This window comes from Podarcis vaucheri (genome assembly GCF_965113315.1).
Source record: "Podarcis vaucheri genome assembly, chromosome: 5".
Taxonomy (NCBI): Eukaryota; Metazoa; Chordata; class Lepidosauria; order Squamata; family Lacertidae; genus Podarcis; species Podarcis vaucheri.
Window position 1 is genome coordinate 80,669,448 of NC_138763.1, and position 20,220 is coordinate 80,689,667.

Genomic DNA, 20,220 nt, shown 5'->3' on the forward strand with positions numbered 1-20,220 from the left:
TTTTTTTTTTTTTGAAATGTTAACATAAAGCATTTTCGCATCATTTTTTATACGTGTGTAGATTCCATCCAGAACCTCTGGGAGTGCTAGAGCAAGCTTTTCAGGTTCCCTACACCTGGGCAGGTGAGGGAGTCGCTGCTGCTGGATTCAGGGCATATACCAGGTTCCCTTGCACAAGTGCCCAGGGTCCCCAGACTCTGATGGGTCTGCAGAAAGACCCATCTCCAAAAACATGTCTCCTCTCAAGGAAAACCCCTTCCAACGGTTTTAGCCACTTTCCAGCCCCCCCCCCAACATCCAGAAGCCTCTGAGGCTATAAGGTGTAAAACACAAGGAAACAAAAAAAATCCCCAAATATGGATACCTGGTGGAGGGAAAGGAGAGCTCTATGGAGCTGGCAGATTACTAAACAGAGTACTACCAGTGAACACTCAATTTTGTGAAGTTTCCCCTAAAAAGGGTAAATTCGGAAGGAAAATGAAAACTGCTCAAGTGCCTTCTAGTATATGAAAAGCGTTTTTAAAAGTACAGTTTTAAGTAAAGTATCTCTGTAGCACCTTACAGAAAACAAGACCAATAAATTTCTCAGCTATGACTTTATTGTTTCAGAAGCTGGTACAAGCACAAATGGCAAAAGCGGATGGAAAATAAAGTTACTGAATTGCTGTGCCACAATACGTAAAAATAACAGACGAGTAGTACGGTAACAAAGAGGTCCAGCAATTTCCAAAATAACTTCTGTTCCATCTGATGAATGAATTCACATACATCTGCTTTCCCAGCTTTAAAAATATATTCTTTTCAGAAGTGTGGCTCTTGAATTAGACATCTTTTAGAAATCAGTGTTCTGTAAAGGAGGCCACACGTCTTTAGATAAATATCAAAAGAAACTGCCAGGTAACATTTTGAGCCCAGAAGAGAAGGATGCAGGCTTCAAAGTTAAAATTGTGTCCCAGTTTGACTTTGAAGGGAAATGCAGGTCAGAAATGCTCAAATTGATTCCTTTACCCTTGCTGTTAGCGATAGCGAAAAGCAACTCTTGAGTTAACCTATACTTCAGCGTTGCTTCCACAATCTCTTGAAAGAGAAGCAACACTTAGCTGATGGCATTTGTGTGACAGTAGTACAAATACAATATAGTCTCATGGTAAGTTCCCCGATTGTCTGCAAGGGAAAGCAAAGAGGATCCTAACAAATAGCCTTTTAGAGATTTTATTTTATTAGCCATTTCTGTTATCAGTCCCGAGTATGTTACATTCAGTTACCACCAAAGAGTATGCTGCGGAGCACAATCTGTTGCAAATAACTTCCAAATACAGCTCCCTTTGATGTTAATTTTGGTTTAAATGCAGTGCCCTTGGGGTCTGCTCCTATATACGGAGTTAAGACCACAACTTCACCTTTTAAGAGGAAGAAATTAAACTTACACCGGCTACAAATCTACATATTTTAAAATAAACTTCTTACACATTTCCAAACTCCCCCAAATCAGGGAGAAATGATTTAATGGCATGCAGCAATTTACTTTCCACTCGTGTTAAGATCCAAACCACATTACTCCAAAAACACCTTAAAAAGTCACGTGGAAGTGCTAGGAATATCTGACTGCTACATGAAAGCTGCCTCCAACCCAGTGGCAGTTTTAGGAGATATAATGTGCTAATCAGACAAGCCAAAGTTTTTGGTGAGCTATCAGTTCGGCCTGAGGAAGGAAGTTGCGGTCTATTTTCTCCTGTTGCCACTGCCGGTAGCAAGCATGGTGGCGACTCTGATGAAGATGTTTAGAGTATCCATGTATATACCCATACACCTGGAAGACAAGAGAAGCAGCCATTAGTTTAACAAACTTTCCTTGTCCTCTAGCAAGGAAAAAGAATGATGCAAATGATTTGGCACAGCACCCTGGTGTTCAAACTGAAGTCCATTCGTGGTTTTGAGACAAAAACACAGCAAACTAAGTTCACGGACCTTACTAGTGTATACAAACAAATATTAGGGAATACTATCCACAAATGGCTTTCTCCCCAGTCATCCTATTGTATACTCCTTGCTGTCACCAGTACAGTCATACCTTGGATCCCAAACGCCTTGGTACTCAGGTGTTTTGGAACCCAAACGTCCAACGGGGCTTCCAACAAAACCGCAAAGCTTTGGTTTAATAATAATAATAATAAATTTTATTTATATCCCGCCCTCCCCAGCCGAAGCCGGGCTCAGGGCGGCTAACAACAATAAAATAATACAACATTCTAAAATCATTTCATTATAAAATTAATTCAAACTTCCAAACATTTTGGAAGTCGAACGGAGTTCTGGAACAGATTCCGTACAACTTCCAAGGTACGACTGTATTTGCAAAGCTTTCTTGCAGAATGGCCTGGAAATTGCTCTCCTTAAACTAGGTAACAGCCGTTTCTAAACCTGTAACACAAAAGGTTGGTTTTACTGGAGATAGCTTATGAAAATCAGAGGTTGTCTATTGCACCCGGTCTCCTGGTGCAACTGCTCCTCATCTTCCTAACCTTCTAAGCAGCAATCACTGAAAAGAATGACAAGGCACCCTTTATTAAAAGGTCTATAGACTTCTAGGCAGACCTAAACATAGCATGCACACAGTTTGCTTGTATTCCAGAAGCCTAGGATTCTCTAAATGTTTCATGAATTTGCATCACGTTTATCAAGAGGAAGCACTTACATGTTGATGGGGTCATACTTTTGCATCCCTACGCCATACAGTGGTTGAGTTTCTGCACGGTGTACGACTTTCTGAGTGTCATAGAGCAGGAACATGCTGAAAAGTATCAAGCCACCATAAACAGCGACGGAATAGAGGCCAGCACCAAAAGCAGTCGTAGGAGGAAAGAACATCGATCCTGGAAGATATACACAAAGGCTATCAAGAACCAAGCATGCATTTTGGGGGAGACACACACAGTTATGTCACATTCAAACAGTGCTTTCATATGCAAAATGCCCCACTGAATGGAAAGCATTATCTAAATAAGATATTGACCATGAAAGCACTGAGGACATGTTACTTATAATCAGCCCCCCTTTTTCTAACTTTAGATGTCTGATATTTGCTCTTTACAAGTTCACTGGGGGGCGGGAGGGAGAGCCAGAGTGACACACAAACCTGAGTAGGTCTAATTTCAAACAGAACATTTTTAATATGCCGAGAAACGTAGATGGCCAACCAGCAGAAATGTACATAACACAAATTTTTGGAACACATTTGTTAAGGAATAGATGGAATGCATAAAGCAAGCTTGAATCTAGGCAGCTCAATCACACTCTACACCCAACATCTTCCACTGACCGGGGGGCCACCAGGGGGCGCACTGGAAGATGGCCGGCAATAACATCTCTCCGACCCACATGAGGTAATTAAGAGGCTGTGATGGGAGTATGCAGCCTCCCTTGCCCCCCCAAGGGAATGGGGGGGACTGCCTTGCCTGCTGTGCCCATAATTCACCCCCAGATTTGAAAGAAGGGGGTGAGGGCACTAGGCACAAAGCCCTCGGGTGGGTCCGGCTGTCCCAGACGCTGTCTCTGTTTGCGCACTGGTTTGCATAAGCTCGAGATATTTAATTGGAAATGAAGCAAACACGCATATTTCAAGTGAAGAACGGGAGTGAAAACTGCTAACTGAAGTGACCTCTGTGAAACGAGAGCAACGGGTTTGGATTTAACGGAATACAACATGAAGAAATTACATCAGGTTCAGTATGCCGGAGCAGGACTGGATGGGGGGGACGACTTTTTTTCTTTTCTTCTATGTGATTAATCAATAACCCCTTCTCAAAAAGAATTGTCACATAACCGACCTAAGCAGGATGATTAAAAACTGTGTGGAAATAATTTACTACCAAAAGCTTGGCATGTGAGATCGAGAAAAACAACAAGGGCTTTTGATGGCGCAGCAACAAAAAGGGAGTCGCCATTTTGACGGGTCTTGTCAAAAGATTTATCGGGAGGAGGAAGCTTTGTTTTCATATTGGATTCCTGGTAGAACCTCCTCGAGGACTGAGAAAGAGGGACAGACCTGTGAAAAGTGAATAAGTAGACAGCAAGAATGCTTTTCTTTATGGAAGCGATGAAATACGGCGGCTGTCTGAAATACGACTCTTGGACGTACGGAAAAACCCACACAGGAATACAAATTTGTTTGAACCCGCTTATGGAGACAATCAGAGGCCACAAAGACAAAGAGAGAGGAAAAATATATGAAAACAACTAGAAGAGATGTGGAAAACAGCAAGAAAGGATTGGACAGAATTTTAAACATTATTTGGACAGATTTGTGGACTTTTAAAGCAGTAGCAATAAGAGGATTGGATCCCTTTCGGAACTTGAAATATGGGCACCCCCAACAAAATTTAAAATTAGGCTCTGTAATTCGGAATTTATGTGATTTGATTTGATATGATTGGTCTGTTAATAAAAATTATTTAAAAAAAACAAAAACAAAAAATCTTCCACTGACCAAGGGAAGAAGCAAGCACGAGGCCAAAGCCCACTCCCAGTGGCGCTCCCATGTTCAGAAACTTCTCACTCGGTGCGCACATAGCCACAGTCGAGAGACCACCAACGATTCCTGCTGTGTACCAAGCAGCTCGAATGAGCAGGGGACCACCCAGTAGAGTAAGAGGAGCCACAACGGCACCCATGACACCTGAGGGAAGAAAGAGGCACCAATATTAATTCAGTTACTCAACTGCATACATGACACATCAAGGCTTTTAAGGACTGCAAACAGAAACCGAACTTAGAGGAGCTTAGACTTGCCATCTATTTAAATCGCCTGTCGCTGTTTTATTTTGAACTTTTTGTGTTTTACTACACTGTCAGCTGCCCTAGAAACAAATCAGTGTTGTAGGTTTGGGATACAAGTTAGATAAATGGGAATACGCATGCGGCAAGTTAACTTAGGGTTGCCATACGTCCGGACTTTGCCGGACATTACTGGGATGTCAAAGCCATCTTAAGACGCCAATCAAAAAATCGCGGTTGAAAAACGCTTTCAGGTTTTCCCTAAAAACAGCTCAACAATTTTGGGGTCTTCCTAAAACAAGCGCAACAACTTTCAGGGTGTCGTGGTTTTTACTTTTTGAAATATGGCAAACCTAGTTAACTACCGACTGGTGATGAGGCAATCACATTTTCACCCTGCGGCAACGTTGGTCTCAAGTGCCAATATTTTAAATCACTCCAGGCTTCCTCAGATTGGAGTTCCACGACACCCTTATGAGTCAACAACAACCCAAGTCTATGTTAGATGCCATGGAAATTCTGTAGAACTGAACAGTATGAAACTACAACCCTGACGCGAAAGCTGTGAAGATTTAAATTCGCTAACACGCAATATCACCCTAAAACTGTCTGTGCTTCCAAAGAGGCATGAAATAACTAAAAAAAGAAAAGAAAAAACCTTGCTTTAATTTCTGTATTATTTAATAGACTGATATATAACAACACATCTGGTAGCCAAGGATGACCAGGAATTCCATACAGGTGACGGGAGAGGGACTCCACACTTCATCACTGCTCTGCCAGCTTGTTTTGTTCTCTGCTAGCTATGGAAGAACAAACTTCCTCAACTAGCATGGAAATGCAACAGGGCAGAGGAGGGAGGATCAACTGCTCTGTTCATCCTTCACCATTCCTATTGGCAGAAGGCATCAAAAAAACCAAAACCATTTAGCCCCTATCTTTCAGATCTCAGCTTCTAGCTTTCAGATCTCTGTTTCCTGCCTACTGAAAGGTAGTAGCTTCCATTCCTGCACTGGGCTTGGAGGAAGCGGCTTCCTCTTTTCCCTTGCCAGGATGGAAACAAAGGCTACTAGTTTCTCAGCAGACTTTTAACTTATGTGAGGTTACTTAGAAGGCTGTGACAAAGTGTTTTTCTTAAGTTCTCAAAGCACTTCACATTATCTCAGCAACCGTTACAACATTGCAAAGGTAAGCCGACGTCATTCCTGTATCCGAGACACAGTGGTTTGTCTTAAAGTCCCCAGAAAGTTCGTGCCCGAGATTTGGAGAAGGGAGCAGATTTTAAGCATTTTATTTTATCAGATGGGATCCGGAGCTGCACAAAACATTTGTGTGCATTTTGGAAGTTTAAATGGAAGTGTTTCCCCAAAATGCATGGGAGCGTTTTGTGCACAGAAGCTCTGGATCCCATCTGACACCCCCCCCCCCGACTGCAAGATGCCTATGACAAAAGTGTCTCTCCCTAAATGTAAATGAACTGAGAATAAGACTCTATGAACTAAAGATGGAGACGAGAGATAGACTGTGAAAGGTACATAGGTTTTGTAATAGAAAAATTCCTTAATATATATATTTTTAAAACCCATGCATGCATGAAGACTGTCCAGCTTCTAGCAAGTTATCCCTTGCCCTTCCAGGGGTGCTATTCTTGAGGGATCCAACCTTTGGACCTGAGGGCTTTGGGGGGGGGGGCAGAAAGAAATGACACCAGGAGAAGCCAAGATCGCCACATATGGATGTGGAACTGCGTGCATGGTGTTTGGAACCTGATAACTGCATGTTTAAATATCTTCACACTAGATGGCATGTGTCTTTAAGGCCAATGTTTCTGGGTATAGGGCAGTATATACATTCTAACAACAACAATAAACCTTGATTGCCTCCCTCTAAATGTAATTTAACCCACCCCTCAGCACTATTTTACAGCTCCACACCAAATCAGCTGGATTGTCAAGCATGTTTCTGACTGCAAGTGAGAACTATCCATCCTTCAGTGAATCAATCAATAAATCAGGGAGCTGATCAGGGGAATTCTCAACGCAACTTACATTTGAGGTCAACAACAGCAACAACAATAATTGTTTGGGAAAACCAGAAGCCACCTACCTGCGTGCAGCATCCAAGCCAGATGTTTAGGGACAGGGCTCTGTTCATAATCTATTGATCTAACCAGCATTCCAGCACCAATCATTGCAGCAAATGTCGCACCAATTGCCTGTAAAAGATTGTTTTTATTACTAGCAAATTGTTTTAGAGTTTGGGGTTTGGTTTTTTGCTTTACTAAGTATTTTACAGCTGACTAAGGTTCACTTATGATACGGCAATATTCACTCAGGGTCTTTCCCCAGATAACATGGCAAGAAATTACACTCATGTCACAAAGGTCCTAATCAGGCAGCTTCGCCCAATTCTGCTTTGGCAAAGGCTATACTTGTGCAATACATTTGCTTCCTAGCCAGTGTGTTTCAGTCACACGTTATCTTGCCGAAACCTTCCATGCAAAGGCAATATTTGACTAAATTAGCAGCGGCTCCCTCTAGTGGGCACAATGGATCTTCAGGTTGTTTTTTTGGCAAGATGGCAGATACTGGGTGTTTTTAAAAGTGAGATTTGAGGCTTATGCTGCAGTCCCATCCATCTCTAATCAGAAATAAATCCCAGAGAATTCAGTGGAGCATATTCCCACCTAACTGGGGTTGGGATTGCAGCATAATGCCATCACCGCTTCAGGAGGCGACTGCAAACTCTTCCATTTACTGCCATGTGGTAAAACTAGGTCCCTTGTTTCTACACGTCTATTTCCAACCACACTGTTAAAGAAATTAGGAAGATAAGCTTTGAAGGGGCTGTGTTAATAGGCGATTAACCTATAGCAGGCACAGATCTGCTGCCGACCAAGTACCATCCCATGCAAAATAAATTATATTCCAACAAGGAATAAGATCTCGTTTCTGGAAGAACACGCCTGCCCCCCAAAAAGAACATGCAATACTTGTCCCCCACTGTGCGGACAGACTTCAGCATCAATACTGAAAGCCACCTGTTTTAACTGTTAACTAAGCAGCGTGAGAAGGATTGTGTTAATCCCGGCTCTGTGCAAACCTGGCCGTAAGTGCTTCACTCCAGAATCAGTCTCTCACACATGAAACATGTAATCTTTTGACGTTTTTCATTTGGCAAGTGGGCGACTAACTGAGCACGCCTATGCTACAGTTCCCTGGGTTCTCTGTGAGAAGCAGCACCACTCAAATAGGGTCAAAACCATGGGATATTTTATTGAATCCTGCCTACCTATTGGTCTTTTCATCACTTGCGATTTAGAGAGCCCCTACAGGTTATGAGAGAATTTAACTCAGTCAACGGGAGGTTGAAGAATTCTTTTGAGAGATGTATTCTGAGCGATGTTAGATAGAGAACACCAACTCCCCCCCCCCGAACTTACCAGCCAAGACCCCCTCATCATGAGACCCATGAGGGCTGGAGATCTGCTAACTAAAACAGCAGACAATGCTGTCAAACCAACACTTCCTGCAAAATACATGTAGGTGGAACGGATTCTGTCTTTCACATACTGCGGCCAGATACTGGAAACAAACAGAATATATTTAAGTTATATGAATATGTTACAGGGGGCAAGAATACGGCAAGCAGCAAGTTTGCACTCTGACGGAAGAAAAACTGTTTCAATACTTGCAATCCAGGCTTTCAATGGTGCCTCGCAAGACGAAAAGAATCCGTTCCGTGATTCTCTTCGTCTAGCGGTTTTTTCGTCTTGCAAAGCAAGCCCATTGACGGATTAGAGGATTAGCGCTATTAGCGGCTTTTAGCGGCTTATCAGCTTATCGGCTTATCAGCTTATCGGATCAGCTGATAAGCGGCTTAGCGGCTTAGAAAAAAGGGGGGGAAGGAAAACCCCCCCGCAGGAACTCACAAGACATTTTCGTCTTGCGAAGCAAGCCCATAGGAGATTCGTTTTGCGAAGCACCTCCAAAACGGAAAACTCTTTCATCTAGCGAGTTTTCCATCTTGCGAGGCATTCGTCTTGCGGGGCACCACTGTAATGGGTTTGTGACACTCCCTTTGCTCCCTTAAAGCATGTGTTGTGGATTTCATGTTAGTTATTAAGGTAACAGTAAAAAATACATTGTGTGGAATCTGAGACCACATTTCCCTGCAACCACATGTCTTTAGCCACAGAGTAGTTTTGGATCTCTCAGCTGATTTTTTATCATTTGCCCATTGGGCAATTAATTTTCGTTCACTTTTACATTGTGTGTTAGCAAAAAAAAGGCACCCATACAGAGGTATTTTAACAACAACTTTGAGAAGAAAAGGTCCTCCTATTTTTCTCTCTCATTTTTTTTTATAGCAACATGCCAGAACCAAAATGGGGTAGGGATGGGGGTAGATTAAGGTGAGAAAATTCTCTTCAATAGAACCATTATCTCTTTTGCTGTAACCATTTCTCCCCAAAATTTCTAGTCAATTGTATTTCTGACTTCAAAACCCAAAATTTCAATGGCTAGTTATGATTTATTTAAAAGACCAATAGCGATCAGAAAAGCACAGAACTTTCACATATCACACTTCCTCCTTGCATCCTAAACACAGAATAGAGGGAAAATGCATAGACCAACAGAATACGAACAACTCGCATCTAGGATGGGCTGGAGAAGATGCTATGTATCTACATAGCAGGAAAAGCATGGCTTCTTCTGCCCCTACTATACCCAATCTGCTTCCCACAGAACACAGATTCTCTGCTCCACTGCTATTTCAGCACCATTTTTCTTGGTTTCATTTTAAAATGATTTCAGTCATTTAGGAGTCACATTATGGATGGGATGGTGCCACTGAGGACAAACGAGGCCTTTTTAGAAAATGAGCTACGTTTCTATCTTACAATGGTCACATAGATAATCCAAACCTGCCAGGGTTCACTCTATGGATTTAACGTTTTTCAACCGACCCCTAAAAAGCTGCTGGGGGGGGGGGAAAATGCCACCGCTGACACCAAAATATTTTTTGCAAAACACTCCCCACCCTAGCCCCACCTAAACCCTCCTTTCGGCTCAGCCTGGGTAACCCGATTCTTGCTGAAACTCTGCCAGTTTCCAGGCTCAAAGCGGGCCTGCTGCCATCACATGACAGAAGCCAGCCAGATCAGGACTGCTTGGCTCCTTTGCTGTCTGAACTCTGCCCCTGAAACATCCTGACTGGTAAAGCTAGACAGCGCTGGGTGGAGAATCCTTTCTGCCTCATCCAAACTCCCTCCAGCCCAGCCGACTGGGGGTTAGGGTTGCAGCCAAAACCAGTAGCTTCTGTATCTTTTCGGTCACTGGTTTAGCAGAATCATTAATGACAAATCAAGAGATTCTTTCTGGTTCCGAGTCTCTCGAAGCAGAAGCACCAAACATTTAATCATGGTTTCGTCGTGTTCAGAAAAAGAAAGAAAGAGCGAACTTTCAAAACCACAGCTCTAACTATAGATTGATTTCACTGAAATTGCTTTTAACTGTCTTGTTGTGACCACAAGAACTCGACACATTTTGGGTATTTTACTTACATGGCCTTTTCAATGGCTCCGATCTCGTTGGACATCCCCAATCCGTAGTAACAAACTGCCCCAAGGCCGATAGCAGCACCTCCGGCGACAATCCATCTCCCCATTCGATCAACTGGTAAAGAGAATAAAATTAAGCTTACCCCATAAAACGTTTCCCCCATTTTGTGGCAACACCAATGCAATGTTATGATTTCAGAAGTAAGTAGTTTGTAATACAAAAAATACATGTTTGAATAGCTGAACAAGTGAGTGAGTGAGTGGGTTTGTATGATTTATACTGGAAGAAGCAAAGATCACCAGTGTTGAAGCGATGATTCTTTAACATCCAACTTTAGAAGACTTCATTTTTATTCTTCTTGAATGAACATTGAAGTTTCTAGCTCTCCACTATGTACTTATGGCCACAGAACTGAGAGAACTGCCATGCATCTTGTTTACTTTATGCCTATAATCTTTTGCCACGAATACAGAGTTCACTGCCAATTGTTTAGAAGGGCAAAAGTTTCATACAATTAATGGTGCAATCCAAACCTTGGCTGCAAGAACCATCACTGCATCTGCAGCTCAGCTGCCCAGCAGTCAGGGTGGAGAAAGACTGCCACGCCAACCTGGAGCAATGGGGCCTGATGCCATCATGAAAAGGCAGTGAAACTGGCTCAGGATCTGACAGATCTCAGGGTGGCTCAGCCCTGGCCCTACCCTGCCCTCAGAACCTCACATTATGGAGCTTGCTGGCAGCTGCCACCAGCAGGGATCCCACCTGTACAGGGGCTGGTTGGTGAGACAGCCCAAATCTAACAGTCCTTTGCAAGGGGATCAGGATTGCACTGTAAACTTCTAAAAATAAGGAAACCAAGGACTATTTTAATAGAGCTGCAATAAAATGGCAATTATCCGTAAGCCACAAGGCTGTTCCGAGGTTTTGACAAAGAGGAATTGCTTTAAAGCACGTTACCCATGCAGTTCAGAACCACCATGCATACTAATAGGCTACTATGACAATTAGCTCATACTGCTTTGCAATGTATTCCAAAACCTATAATCATTCATCCCGCATGTCTGTTGCTTCATATAATTATATCTAGGCAGAGGCAAGAGGAGGTGGGAATTCTGATGTGAGGACTCAGGCAAGATCACTTATTTGAAAGTCAAATGTCCAAAACAGTGTTGTGCCATGCGATATAAAATAAATGTGGTTTAGCTGGCGAAATTATATTTATATATTCATGGTTTAAGAAATGAATGTACTGCAGAGCTCAGGTAGCTATAGGACATAAAACTAGAGTACATGATCTCCCAGAGGGATCAATGGATGAATCCTGCTGAAAGGCAGGATGCTGTATTCAGGAACCTGGCACAGAGTCCCTGTGCTTACAAGTCCCCGAATCCATCAGAAAGCTCTCAATCATACATATGCTATGTGTGTTATCTATAATGCTTGCCTGGAGTCTTTTTTTCTATTGTACAAAGCAGGCAGTCTATAAGCCAATCTTAGGACAGTCTCTCTCCAATTTTGCCTGGGGCTACTTAAAAGACCTGTGTCCTGAATGGAAGGAGAGAGGAAGAGGTTGTGGAGCTCACTTCTTCTGCCATCTTATTGTTTTCATATTATTATTTTTTTGTAACATAAACTCTCAGAAGTTTATTGGCAGAAAGTTACTATGAGTGATATCCAACCAAGTTGCACTCAGACTTAAATCCACTGACATTGTGTGATTTGGGCCCCATTTAAAACAATATTATGTCACTTTAAGCAGTCATGGCTTCTCCCAAAGAATCCTGGGAACTGTAGTTCGTTACAGTTGCTAAGAGTTGTTAGAAGACCCTTAATCCCCTCACAGAGCTACAGTTTCCAGAGAGGTTTAACCTGGGAACTATAGCTGTGTGAGGGGAATAGGGATCTCTTAACAACTGTCAGCACACTTAAGAACAGTTTCCAGCATTCTTTGGGGGAAGCCATAACTGCTTAAAATGATATGATACTGCTTTAAATGTATAGTGTAACTGGGACCTTAGCTAGATATCACCCTATGTAAATGCAACAGATTAACAGTTTGCAAGAGGATCACAAATCAAGTTTTAGAGATAATGATTATATCAGTTTTGAAATAAATCAATTAAAAATTGGCAGTTGTGTTTTTATATGCTTTATCTGCATCATGGTTCTTTTTAAAACAGACACTTGTTAAAGCCAAAAAGTAAAAATACAGTCATCAATTTGCCTCCACACCACTTTTGAGTGTTGCTTTGCCTCTCCTTTGTCAACCGCAGTAAGTGAAATCTGAGAGAGATATACAGGTACCTTTTAACACTTTCTCCATTGATGGTTCAAAAGCCGCTTCCTTAATTTCTTGACCAGTTCTCCCCTTGCGTACACCAAACCTGGCTTTGGAGGCATATCCCTGTTACAACAAAAGGTAAGGAAAGAAAGACTCTAGATTGCTGTCAAAGGAACAGATGATAAATATGCCTCCAGTTAATCTGGAGAAACAGCATCCTGCACAACAAGGATCAAATTAGGAGGAGTTGAACAATGGGGAAAGATAGCTGGAGTCTAACCATGTAACACACAATCATCTCCCAGTTTGCAGAAATATCAATGTGACATGCGAAACTTACTCAACTGGGTCATTCACATGCACAATGTATGTATCAGGCCGTTCAAACCGTGGATAGGGGCATAGACTCCATGATGGGCTAAAAGAAGACCAACAAACTATGAATCCAGCAAAACAGGAGGCCTTGTGGGTGGGTGGTTCCTCAATCCGGAAAACTGGACTACTGACTGCTTGGGACAGGATTGTATTCCCCTTGAAGGAGCATGCGCCTGGTATGAGGGATGCTCCTGTATTCTGTAAGCATCCATATGACCTCCGTGGCTAGGAGTGCCTTTTATCAGCTTCAGCTGGTAAGACAGATTTGTCTGTTTCTGGACTGGGATAGTCTGACCACCATTGTCCATATGTTGATCGCCTCCAGTTTGCATTACTGCAACAGGCTCCATGTGAGGCCACCCTTGACGTTGGCCCAGAAGCTGAAGTTAGTGCAAAATGCAGGAGCACAACTACTCACTGGGGCAGACAATGTTAAGCTACTGCTGAACGAATTGCACTGGCTGAAAATGAGCTAACATGCTCCGTTTAATGTGTTAGTACTGGCGCATAAATTCCTATACCTGCTCCATCACTGTGCTCTGAGGGGGGGATGCTCTGTAGATACAATCTTATTGATGTTAGGATATTTCTGTTCCACCTTAAAAGGGAGCAGGATGTTTATGTCACAGCCTGTGCATGTCCTGTTCACAGGATGTTTATGTTTGCTATTGCTTTCGCTCTCTCTCCGTCGAAGACACTGTCGCAGGCAGTCATGTCTTTCTTTGTTCTGATCAACGCTGAATAAAAGCTTGTAAATAATGCTCTCCTGAGTCCGACTTCTGGCTGTACATTATCTGCTGATAAGAGTGTGCATGAGCCCTGGAATGTGGCATGGTATTTTCAGGAAACTCGTGTCGCTAATCGCTCATACTGCGTGACTACGGGAGATCGATGGATCGTCCGGCAGCCGGCTTGGGGGCCATGATGGACTTTATCTCCCTGGCAGTATCCCAACAACTGACAGCTCTATTTTACAGGGTACGAATCAGAATCTCAGACCAGCACCACCTCTGCTGTCCCGTCAGCATCTACAGAAGACCACCCTCTTTCAACAAGCTTTTCTCCCACTCTGCATCTGTACTGTAACTATTTAAAGCTGTTTTTATATGTGGAATTGCTAAATGTTTGCTTTGTTTTAAATTCTGGATCTGTTTCACATGGTGCTATTTTTACACAATTCCTCTTTTATGTTTACAACCATTTTGTTTTAAATAATTGTATACTTTATTGCAGTAACTCACGCTGGGACCTTAAAGTAAACGGCAGGCAGGAATCTATTAAAGTAAGTAAATAAATTCCACATTGGAGCATACCACTAAGAAGTGGGGCCCATGAAGATAGTTGTGGGGTGTGAGTGCGTGCAAAGACAGGGAAGATTTTGGGCTGGCTTTGATGTAGCTGCATGAACATGTCAAGTTGTGCTGCCTTGACCCATACTCTGCAGGGCCAGAGCTATAAAACAGAACCTGTCCAAACGTAAAAGAAAGTTATGGTTTTCTGTTCACATGAAAGGCTTCTAAGGATTAAGATCTTGGAGCAGATCTGTATGGTTTTAAGAAACAAAAAAATCGGCTACTTTAATTCATGTACTGAATGTATTAATATGCACATAAACTGTTCTTAAAAGAGAAATCTCAAAACTAGTATAAGATTCCAAAGAGACACCTACCTTAGAAGGCTGCAAGAGCCAATGCTGTGTCTTTAGAGAAGAATTTCTCAGTGCAGGTGAAGCCTGAAGGTGTGCAGGCCGTAGGCAAGGGAGAGCCCGAAGGCACACCAACCTTGCTGCTAACATGGCTGTGGTCGTCAATGGCAAAATTTTACCTGTAACAACATGAAAGAGAGTTACATAACAGCAACTGCACTGCAAAGCACAGCATGGAGCCAAAAATAATAATTGCTAACATCATTATATAAAAGAGAGCAGATATAGGAAGCTGCTTCAAATCATCCCTCTGCTTAACTGTTGAACCCAGTAGTTGCTGGAAGCAGCTCTTCAAGGTCCAGCACATTTTTACCTGGAGATCCCAAGGATTCAAGACTAGGTAAAGGACCCCTGGATGGTTAAGTCCAGTCAAAGGAGACTATGGGGTTGTGGTGTTTGTCTTGCTTTCAGGCCAAGGGAGCCGGCATTTGTCCATAGACAGCTTTCTAGGTCATGTGGCTAGCAGGACTAAACTGCTTCTGGCACACGGAACACCGTGGCGGAAACCAGAGTGCAAGGAAACATTATTTACCTTCCCGCCACAGTGGTACCTATTTATCTACTTGATTGGTGTGCTTTCAAACTGCTAGGCTGGCAGGAGCTGGGACCGAGCAATGGGAGCTCACCCCGTCGTAGGTATTATAATGGCCAACCCTCTGATTGGCAAGCCCAAGAGGCTCAGTGGTTTAGACCACAGCGCCACCCGCATCAAGACATACATGAACTGGGAACCTTCAAAATGTAAAGCATGGGCACAAACAATGTGCTACAGCCCATCCCCCTTTATGAATGAAAAGAATCAAACTTTGATAAAAAAATAGTACTCAAAATTAAATTAGGACAGCAGACTGCCTTGAGCAGTAGCAGCTTTTTGTTTTGTTTTTGTGTGTGAAAAAAATAAAGTTTACTCTGCCACTTTTGAGTGTGTTCAACTCAGTTGCTGGGAAAAGGGGCTTCAAAAGAGATTATCCTCTCTCTTCCGTTGCAGTCTTTAAAATGCCAACATTTTAAAAAGGTATACTACAATGTTTCTCTGGAAGTTGTCGCTGCAAGGCAGGAGCTGGAAGATGGCGACTTCAAGGCAAAGGGAACTTTCCCAAAAGGTTTCATTTGCCACCCTGGTCATGTCCAGCTGCTGACAACATTATCCCCAGCAGCTGAGCTTCTCCTCCTTGTGGTTCTGTTTGCTGTGTTTTTATGGAGAGCAGGAAAGGGAGAGGATCCCAGCAGCAGAGTAGAATTCAAACCATTGTGATGCCACCATCTCCTAGGGATTCTACAGCCTGATAATCTGCCCTCAGAATAGTGCAAGCTAAGTTTCAGTTACATTTGCTGCTGTGAAATTTTAAAGTGGAAATGCACATTTAGGAGAGGGATAAGCAACTCTTTGGCCCTCCAGATTTAGCATTCTCACTGGGTATGATGGGGGGGGTGGTCCAATAACAGAGGGCCACAGCTTCTACATCTCTTATCTACAAGGAATAAAGGAAAGACTTTATTTTGTTATTCCTAGTTTAAGCTAAGCAGAGGCAAGGCTACTCTCTTTTCACCTAGACTTTCCAAGGGACAGGGGTGGAAAGGCAGAAAGAAGAAAAGAGAAGCTAGGCAAACTGGAGTAAATATGACCCTCGCTTTGCCGCTTTATGTCGTTTTTCCATGTTGTTATTCTCAACACGTGGGAAGAAATACTCATTAATGAAAATACACACAACCTCTTTGAAATTTAAAATGTGGTCATATACAGTGGTACCTCGGGTTAAGAACTTAATTCGTTCTAGAGGTCCATTCTTAACCTGAAACTGTTCTTAACCTGAAGCATCACTTTAGCTAATGGGGCCTCCCACTGCCACCATGCCGCCGCTGCTCAATTTCTGTTCTCATACTGAAGCAAAGTTCTTAACCCGAGGTACTATTTCTGGGTTAGCGGAGACTGTAACCTGAAGCATCTGTAACCCGAGGTACCACTGTGGACAGACTTGCAAGTTGCTGATCCCCAGAAACAGAACAGGGTCAGTAGAATACAAGAACCAAAAGGGTTTGTTGGAATGTGGTGAATACAGTTCTAAACCTTTCCAAAAGCTTCAAGCAAGTAAAGACTTTTTGTGTCTCGGGCAAAACACACACCAACCCAGTAAGCTGTTTAAGAGGCTGCAATTTAAATGACAGCCAAATAAAAGTGGCAAGGATTGCAGAGCTGTGTCACTAATACTTCCCATCCACTTTAAACCTGTTACATGGTTGCTACTGATCCCTTGAGGCTAAGCCACAAAAATTAAAGAAATATTTAACTTTCACCGTAAACAAAAAAAACTATCCGGGGAACAGCTGAAGTCACAAGCTGGGTTGCTAATTTAGCCTTAAACTGGAGAAATCAGAAAAAATCAGACACATGATGATAATTCTCTCCTTACCCAAGGTTTTAAGAATTTAGCAGATTTTTTAAAAAAATAAAACAAATCTTGTGAAGAGAAAGGAAAACCAGCAAAATTGTGCTGAAAATGCTTTAAAAAAGCTCCCAAACCCAAAAAACTCTTGTAACTTTTACAAAAAAAGCTGATAGTTGTTAGTTCCCTTCAAAAACAAAAACAAGCTCAATAACTTTGTCCTGAGTTTCACTTTTGGAGATATGGAAACTCTAGGTTTGTCAACAACTTTTGTTGTTCAACAATTTTGGTGGTTTCCTTAAAAAAAAAAAAAGGAAACTTTTAGGATGTCCTGGTTTTTACTTTTTGAAATACGGCAGCCCTAGGTAAGACCTTCTAAAAACAAGAGGGAGCAGCTACAGATGAAAGCAACACAGTAACCATGTCTGTCACCAAGCCCATTATCTAACATAAAGTAAATGCTGAGTCAAGGCTGTATGATGTAATAAGGAGAAAGACATGCATGCATGCATACAAGGACGTCCACCAAGCCTTGTAATTCTCAAAATAGAGGAATATAGATTGATGCTGAAACTTTCAACCAAAATAACATTATTTCTGTGGTCCCCACAGATCAATGATACAGTCGCTGAATGTACCAAACGCAAAGGATCAGCAAGAACGGGCAATTTCTTAGCGGAACCAGTCACTTTTATTCTTTCAGTTGCTGTCCTACGTGGGCTTGGAGCAGTGTTCGAAACTCCCACTGTACTAGGCGCATTTTGCGATAGGGAATTTCATTAGCACAAGCAGTTTCTGAGCTCTGGGTGCAGTACTGCGCCTAAGATTTCAGATTAAAACTGCAAAGTTGGAGAAAAGAATGACCTTTTTCTGCCTCTCCACTTCCAGCTACTCGCTTAAGACTAGAGAAGGGACCCTCTTAAGAATATTAGGGGGATGGGCAGGGGAAGGACTAGACCAAGTGAAAAATGAACATAATATTTTAGCTGCAGTTCATTCATTTTCAGCTTTGTATTATTCTTATTAAAAAAGAGTGCCTAGACATTCTGTTGTTGCTCCCATAACTTAGGCTAGGCTTGCCCTGCGTCAGGAAAATTCCTGACATGTCCTGGTTTTGGGGTGCAAAAACTGCGTCAGGGTGTGTGTGTGGATTTTGCTGAAGTGGCAAAATGTCATGGAAAACTCAGCTATATGGCAACACGATGGGAAATTTCTCCCAAAAGCTTAACAATTTGGGTTTGTTCCCCCCCAAAAGTCTCCAATTTTGTTCTTAGAAGAAGCTCCACAATTTGGGTGGTTTCTAATAAAAAAAGCTCCACAATCTTGGTGGGTTTACTAAAATAAAGCTCGACAATTTTGGTGAGTTTCCTAAAATAAAGTTTCACAATTTTGGCGGTTTCTAAAAAAAAACAAAAAAACAACAACTTGACAATCTTAGTGGGTTTCCTTAAAAAAATGAAAAAAAAAATGCTCCACAATCTTGGTGGATTCCTAAAAAAAAAAAATTAAAATGGTCGACAATTTTGTTGGTCTTCCAAAACAAAGCTCGACAATTTTGGTGAGTTTCCTAAAATAAAGCTTCACAATTTTGGCGGTTTCTAAAAAATAAGCTCGACAATCTTGGTGGGTTTCTAAAACAAAACAAAATAAAACCTCCACAATTGGTGGAATTTTACTTTTTGGAATATAGCGAGCCTAACCTAAGTGCCATTGAGCTAATATCTGCGTATACGCATTTAATATCTGCGTGTATCTTCGCTTCCTCACACGGGGACTATTCCCACCCGTCCCTTTCTTACCTGTGAACACGGAACCCCTCCCGGAGCAAAGAACGGCCACAGGGAGAAGCGCTGCCCCGCCCCCCGCCAAAATAAACCGATTCCACGCCGAATTCCGACCTCACTCACCTACTACCGTCCGTCTCGCCCCGCGTTTGACACTGGGAAACGGCGCCGGCGCAAAGCCTTCTGGGAAGAGCGGCTCTGCTCACGCGCGCCTCTGTTTTCCGCCTCTCCCTCGTAAGGCTCGGCCGGCCATTTTGGCTGAGGGCAAACTAGGACGGTTCTCGACGTCTCGGCGAAAGGCCGCAGCCGTCGCCGCAGAAACGCCTAGGGCGTGCGTCATGCGGCGGGGAGTGGGGCATCCATCTTTGTTCCGGGTATGGGAAGCTGCGGACCGCCATGTTGGATGAGGTCAAGCGCCTCTGTCTCACTTTGTACGGGGGGGGGGGAGGGCAGAGAAGAAATGTGCAAACAAACAACCAGCAAATGCAGAATTTTATGATTCATTTATGATTTTCATCTACAACAGATAAATATTTCAACAAAGAAAATGAAACTGTGCAGCATCTTTTTTAAGTTCATTTTTTATTTTCATAAATACCCTCCCCCTCTCTCTGCGGTTCCGTGAATTTATTTCCTCCGCCCCCCCCCGCATCTCCCAATTAACTCTAATTATCCCTTTTCTCATTTATTTCATACATGTTTTAATAACTGCAAGTTTCTGCAATAATCCTGCTAATGTCTTAATTTGTTTGCAATTTATTGCGGCAGTAGCTGCATGCATACATAAATTTCTATATTGTTTAGGTAATTCTGATCCTATACTCCCCAAGAGAAAAGCTTCTGTTTTGTTTTTGTTTTTTAAAAAACCCAAATGTTATCTTAAACATCCTTTTCACTTCATTATATATCATTTCCCAATAAGCTTTAACTTTATTGCAAGACCACTGCATACGAAAAAGGTGCCTTCTTTCTCGTTACATTTGGATTTGTACATTTTTGCCAATCTGCTAGGTGTTTAGGCACCGTCTATATAACATTTTCCGGGACGCGGGTGGCGCTGTGGGTAAAAGCCTCAGCGCCTAGGGCTTGCCGATCGAAAGGTCGGCGGTTCGAATCCCCGCGGCGGGGTGCGCTCCCGCTGCTCGGTCCCAGCGCCTGCCAACCTAGCAGTTCGAAAGCACCCCCGGGTGCAAGTAGATAAATAGGCACCGCTTACCAGCGGGAAGGTAAACGGCGTTCCGTGTGCTGCGCTGGCTCGCCAGATGCAGCTTTGTCACGCTGGCCACGTGACCCAGAAGTGTCTCCGGACAGCGCTGGCCCCCGGCCTCTTGAGTGAGATGGGCGCACAAACCCC

General features: G+C 42.8%; 1 protein-coding gene and 1 long non-coding RNA gene across 3 annotated transcripts; one reads left to right on the plus strand and one right to left on the minus strand.

The window, feature by feature from the left end:
* Window positions 1–581: 581 nt before the first annotated feature.
* GHITM (growth hormone inducible transmembrane protein) lies at window positions 582–19,145 on the minus strand. Of its 2 annotated transcripts, none has more exons than XM_082222488.1 (9): window positions 18,990–19,145; window positions 14,663–14,817; window positions 12,642–12,741; window positions 10,340–10,451; window positions 8,216–8,357; window positions 6,880–6,988; window positions 4,487–4,675; window positions 2,696–2,873; window positions 582–1,810 (listed from the first exon to the last, which is right to left on the minus strand). In XM_082222488.1, exons 2-9 carry the CDS (start codon window positions 14,786–14,788, stop codon window positions 1,723–1,725), a joined length of 1,044 nt encoding a protein of 347 aa, XP_082078614.1. In that variant the 5' UTR covers window positions 14,789–14,817; window positions 18,990–19,145; the 3' UTR covers window positions 582–1,722. The 2 variants fall into 2 exon arrangements, with proteins under 2 accessions (XP_082078614.1, XP_082078615.1); XM_082222489.1 differs by having other exon boundaries at window positions 18,882–19,028.
* Window positions 16,030–18,691, plus strand: LOC309532383. The gene is made up of 2 exons (XR_014219836.1): window positions 16,030–16,444; window positions 16,673–18,691. It is a non-coding gene; the product is annotated as an uncharacterized lncRNA (long non-coding RNA).
* Window positions 19,146–20,220: the final 1,075 nt, after the last annotated feature.

Bases quoted from the DNA above. Each gene is read 5' to 3' on its own strand.
- GHITM (XM_082222488.1), bottom strand. From the start codon at position 14,788: ATGTTAGCAGCAAGGTTGGTGTGCCTTCGGGCTCTCCCTTGCCTACGG. The intron at 12,742-14,662 runs GTAGGTGTCTCT...TTGTTGTAACAG, and splicing joins GGCTCTTGCAGCCTTCTAAG to GGATATGCCTCCAAAGCCAG. The intron at 8,358-10,339 runs GTAAGTAAAATA...GTTTGTTTCCAG, and splicing joins GGAGCCATTGAAAAGGCCAT to TATCTGGCCGCAGTATGTGA.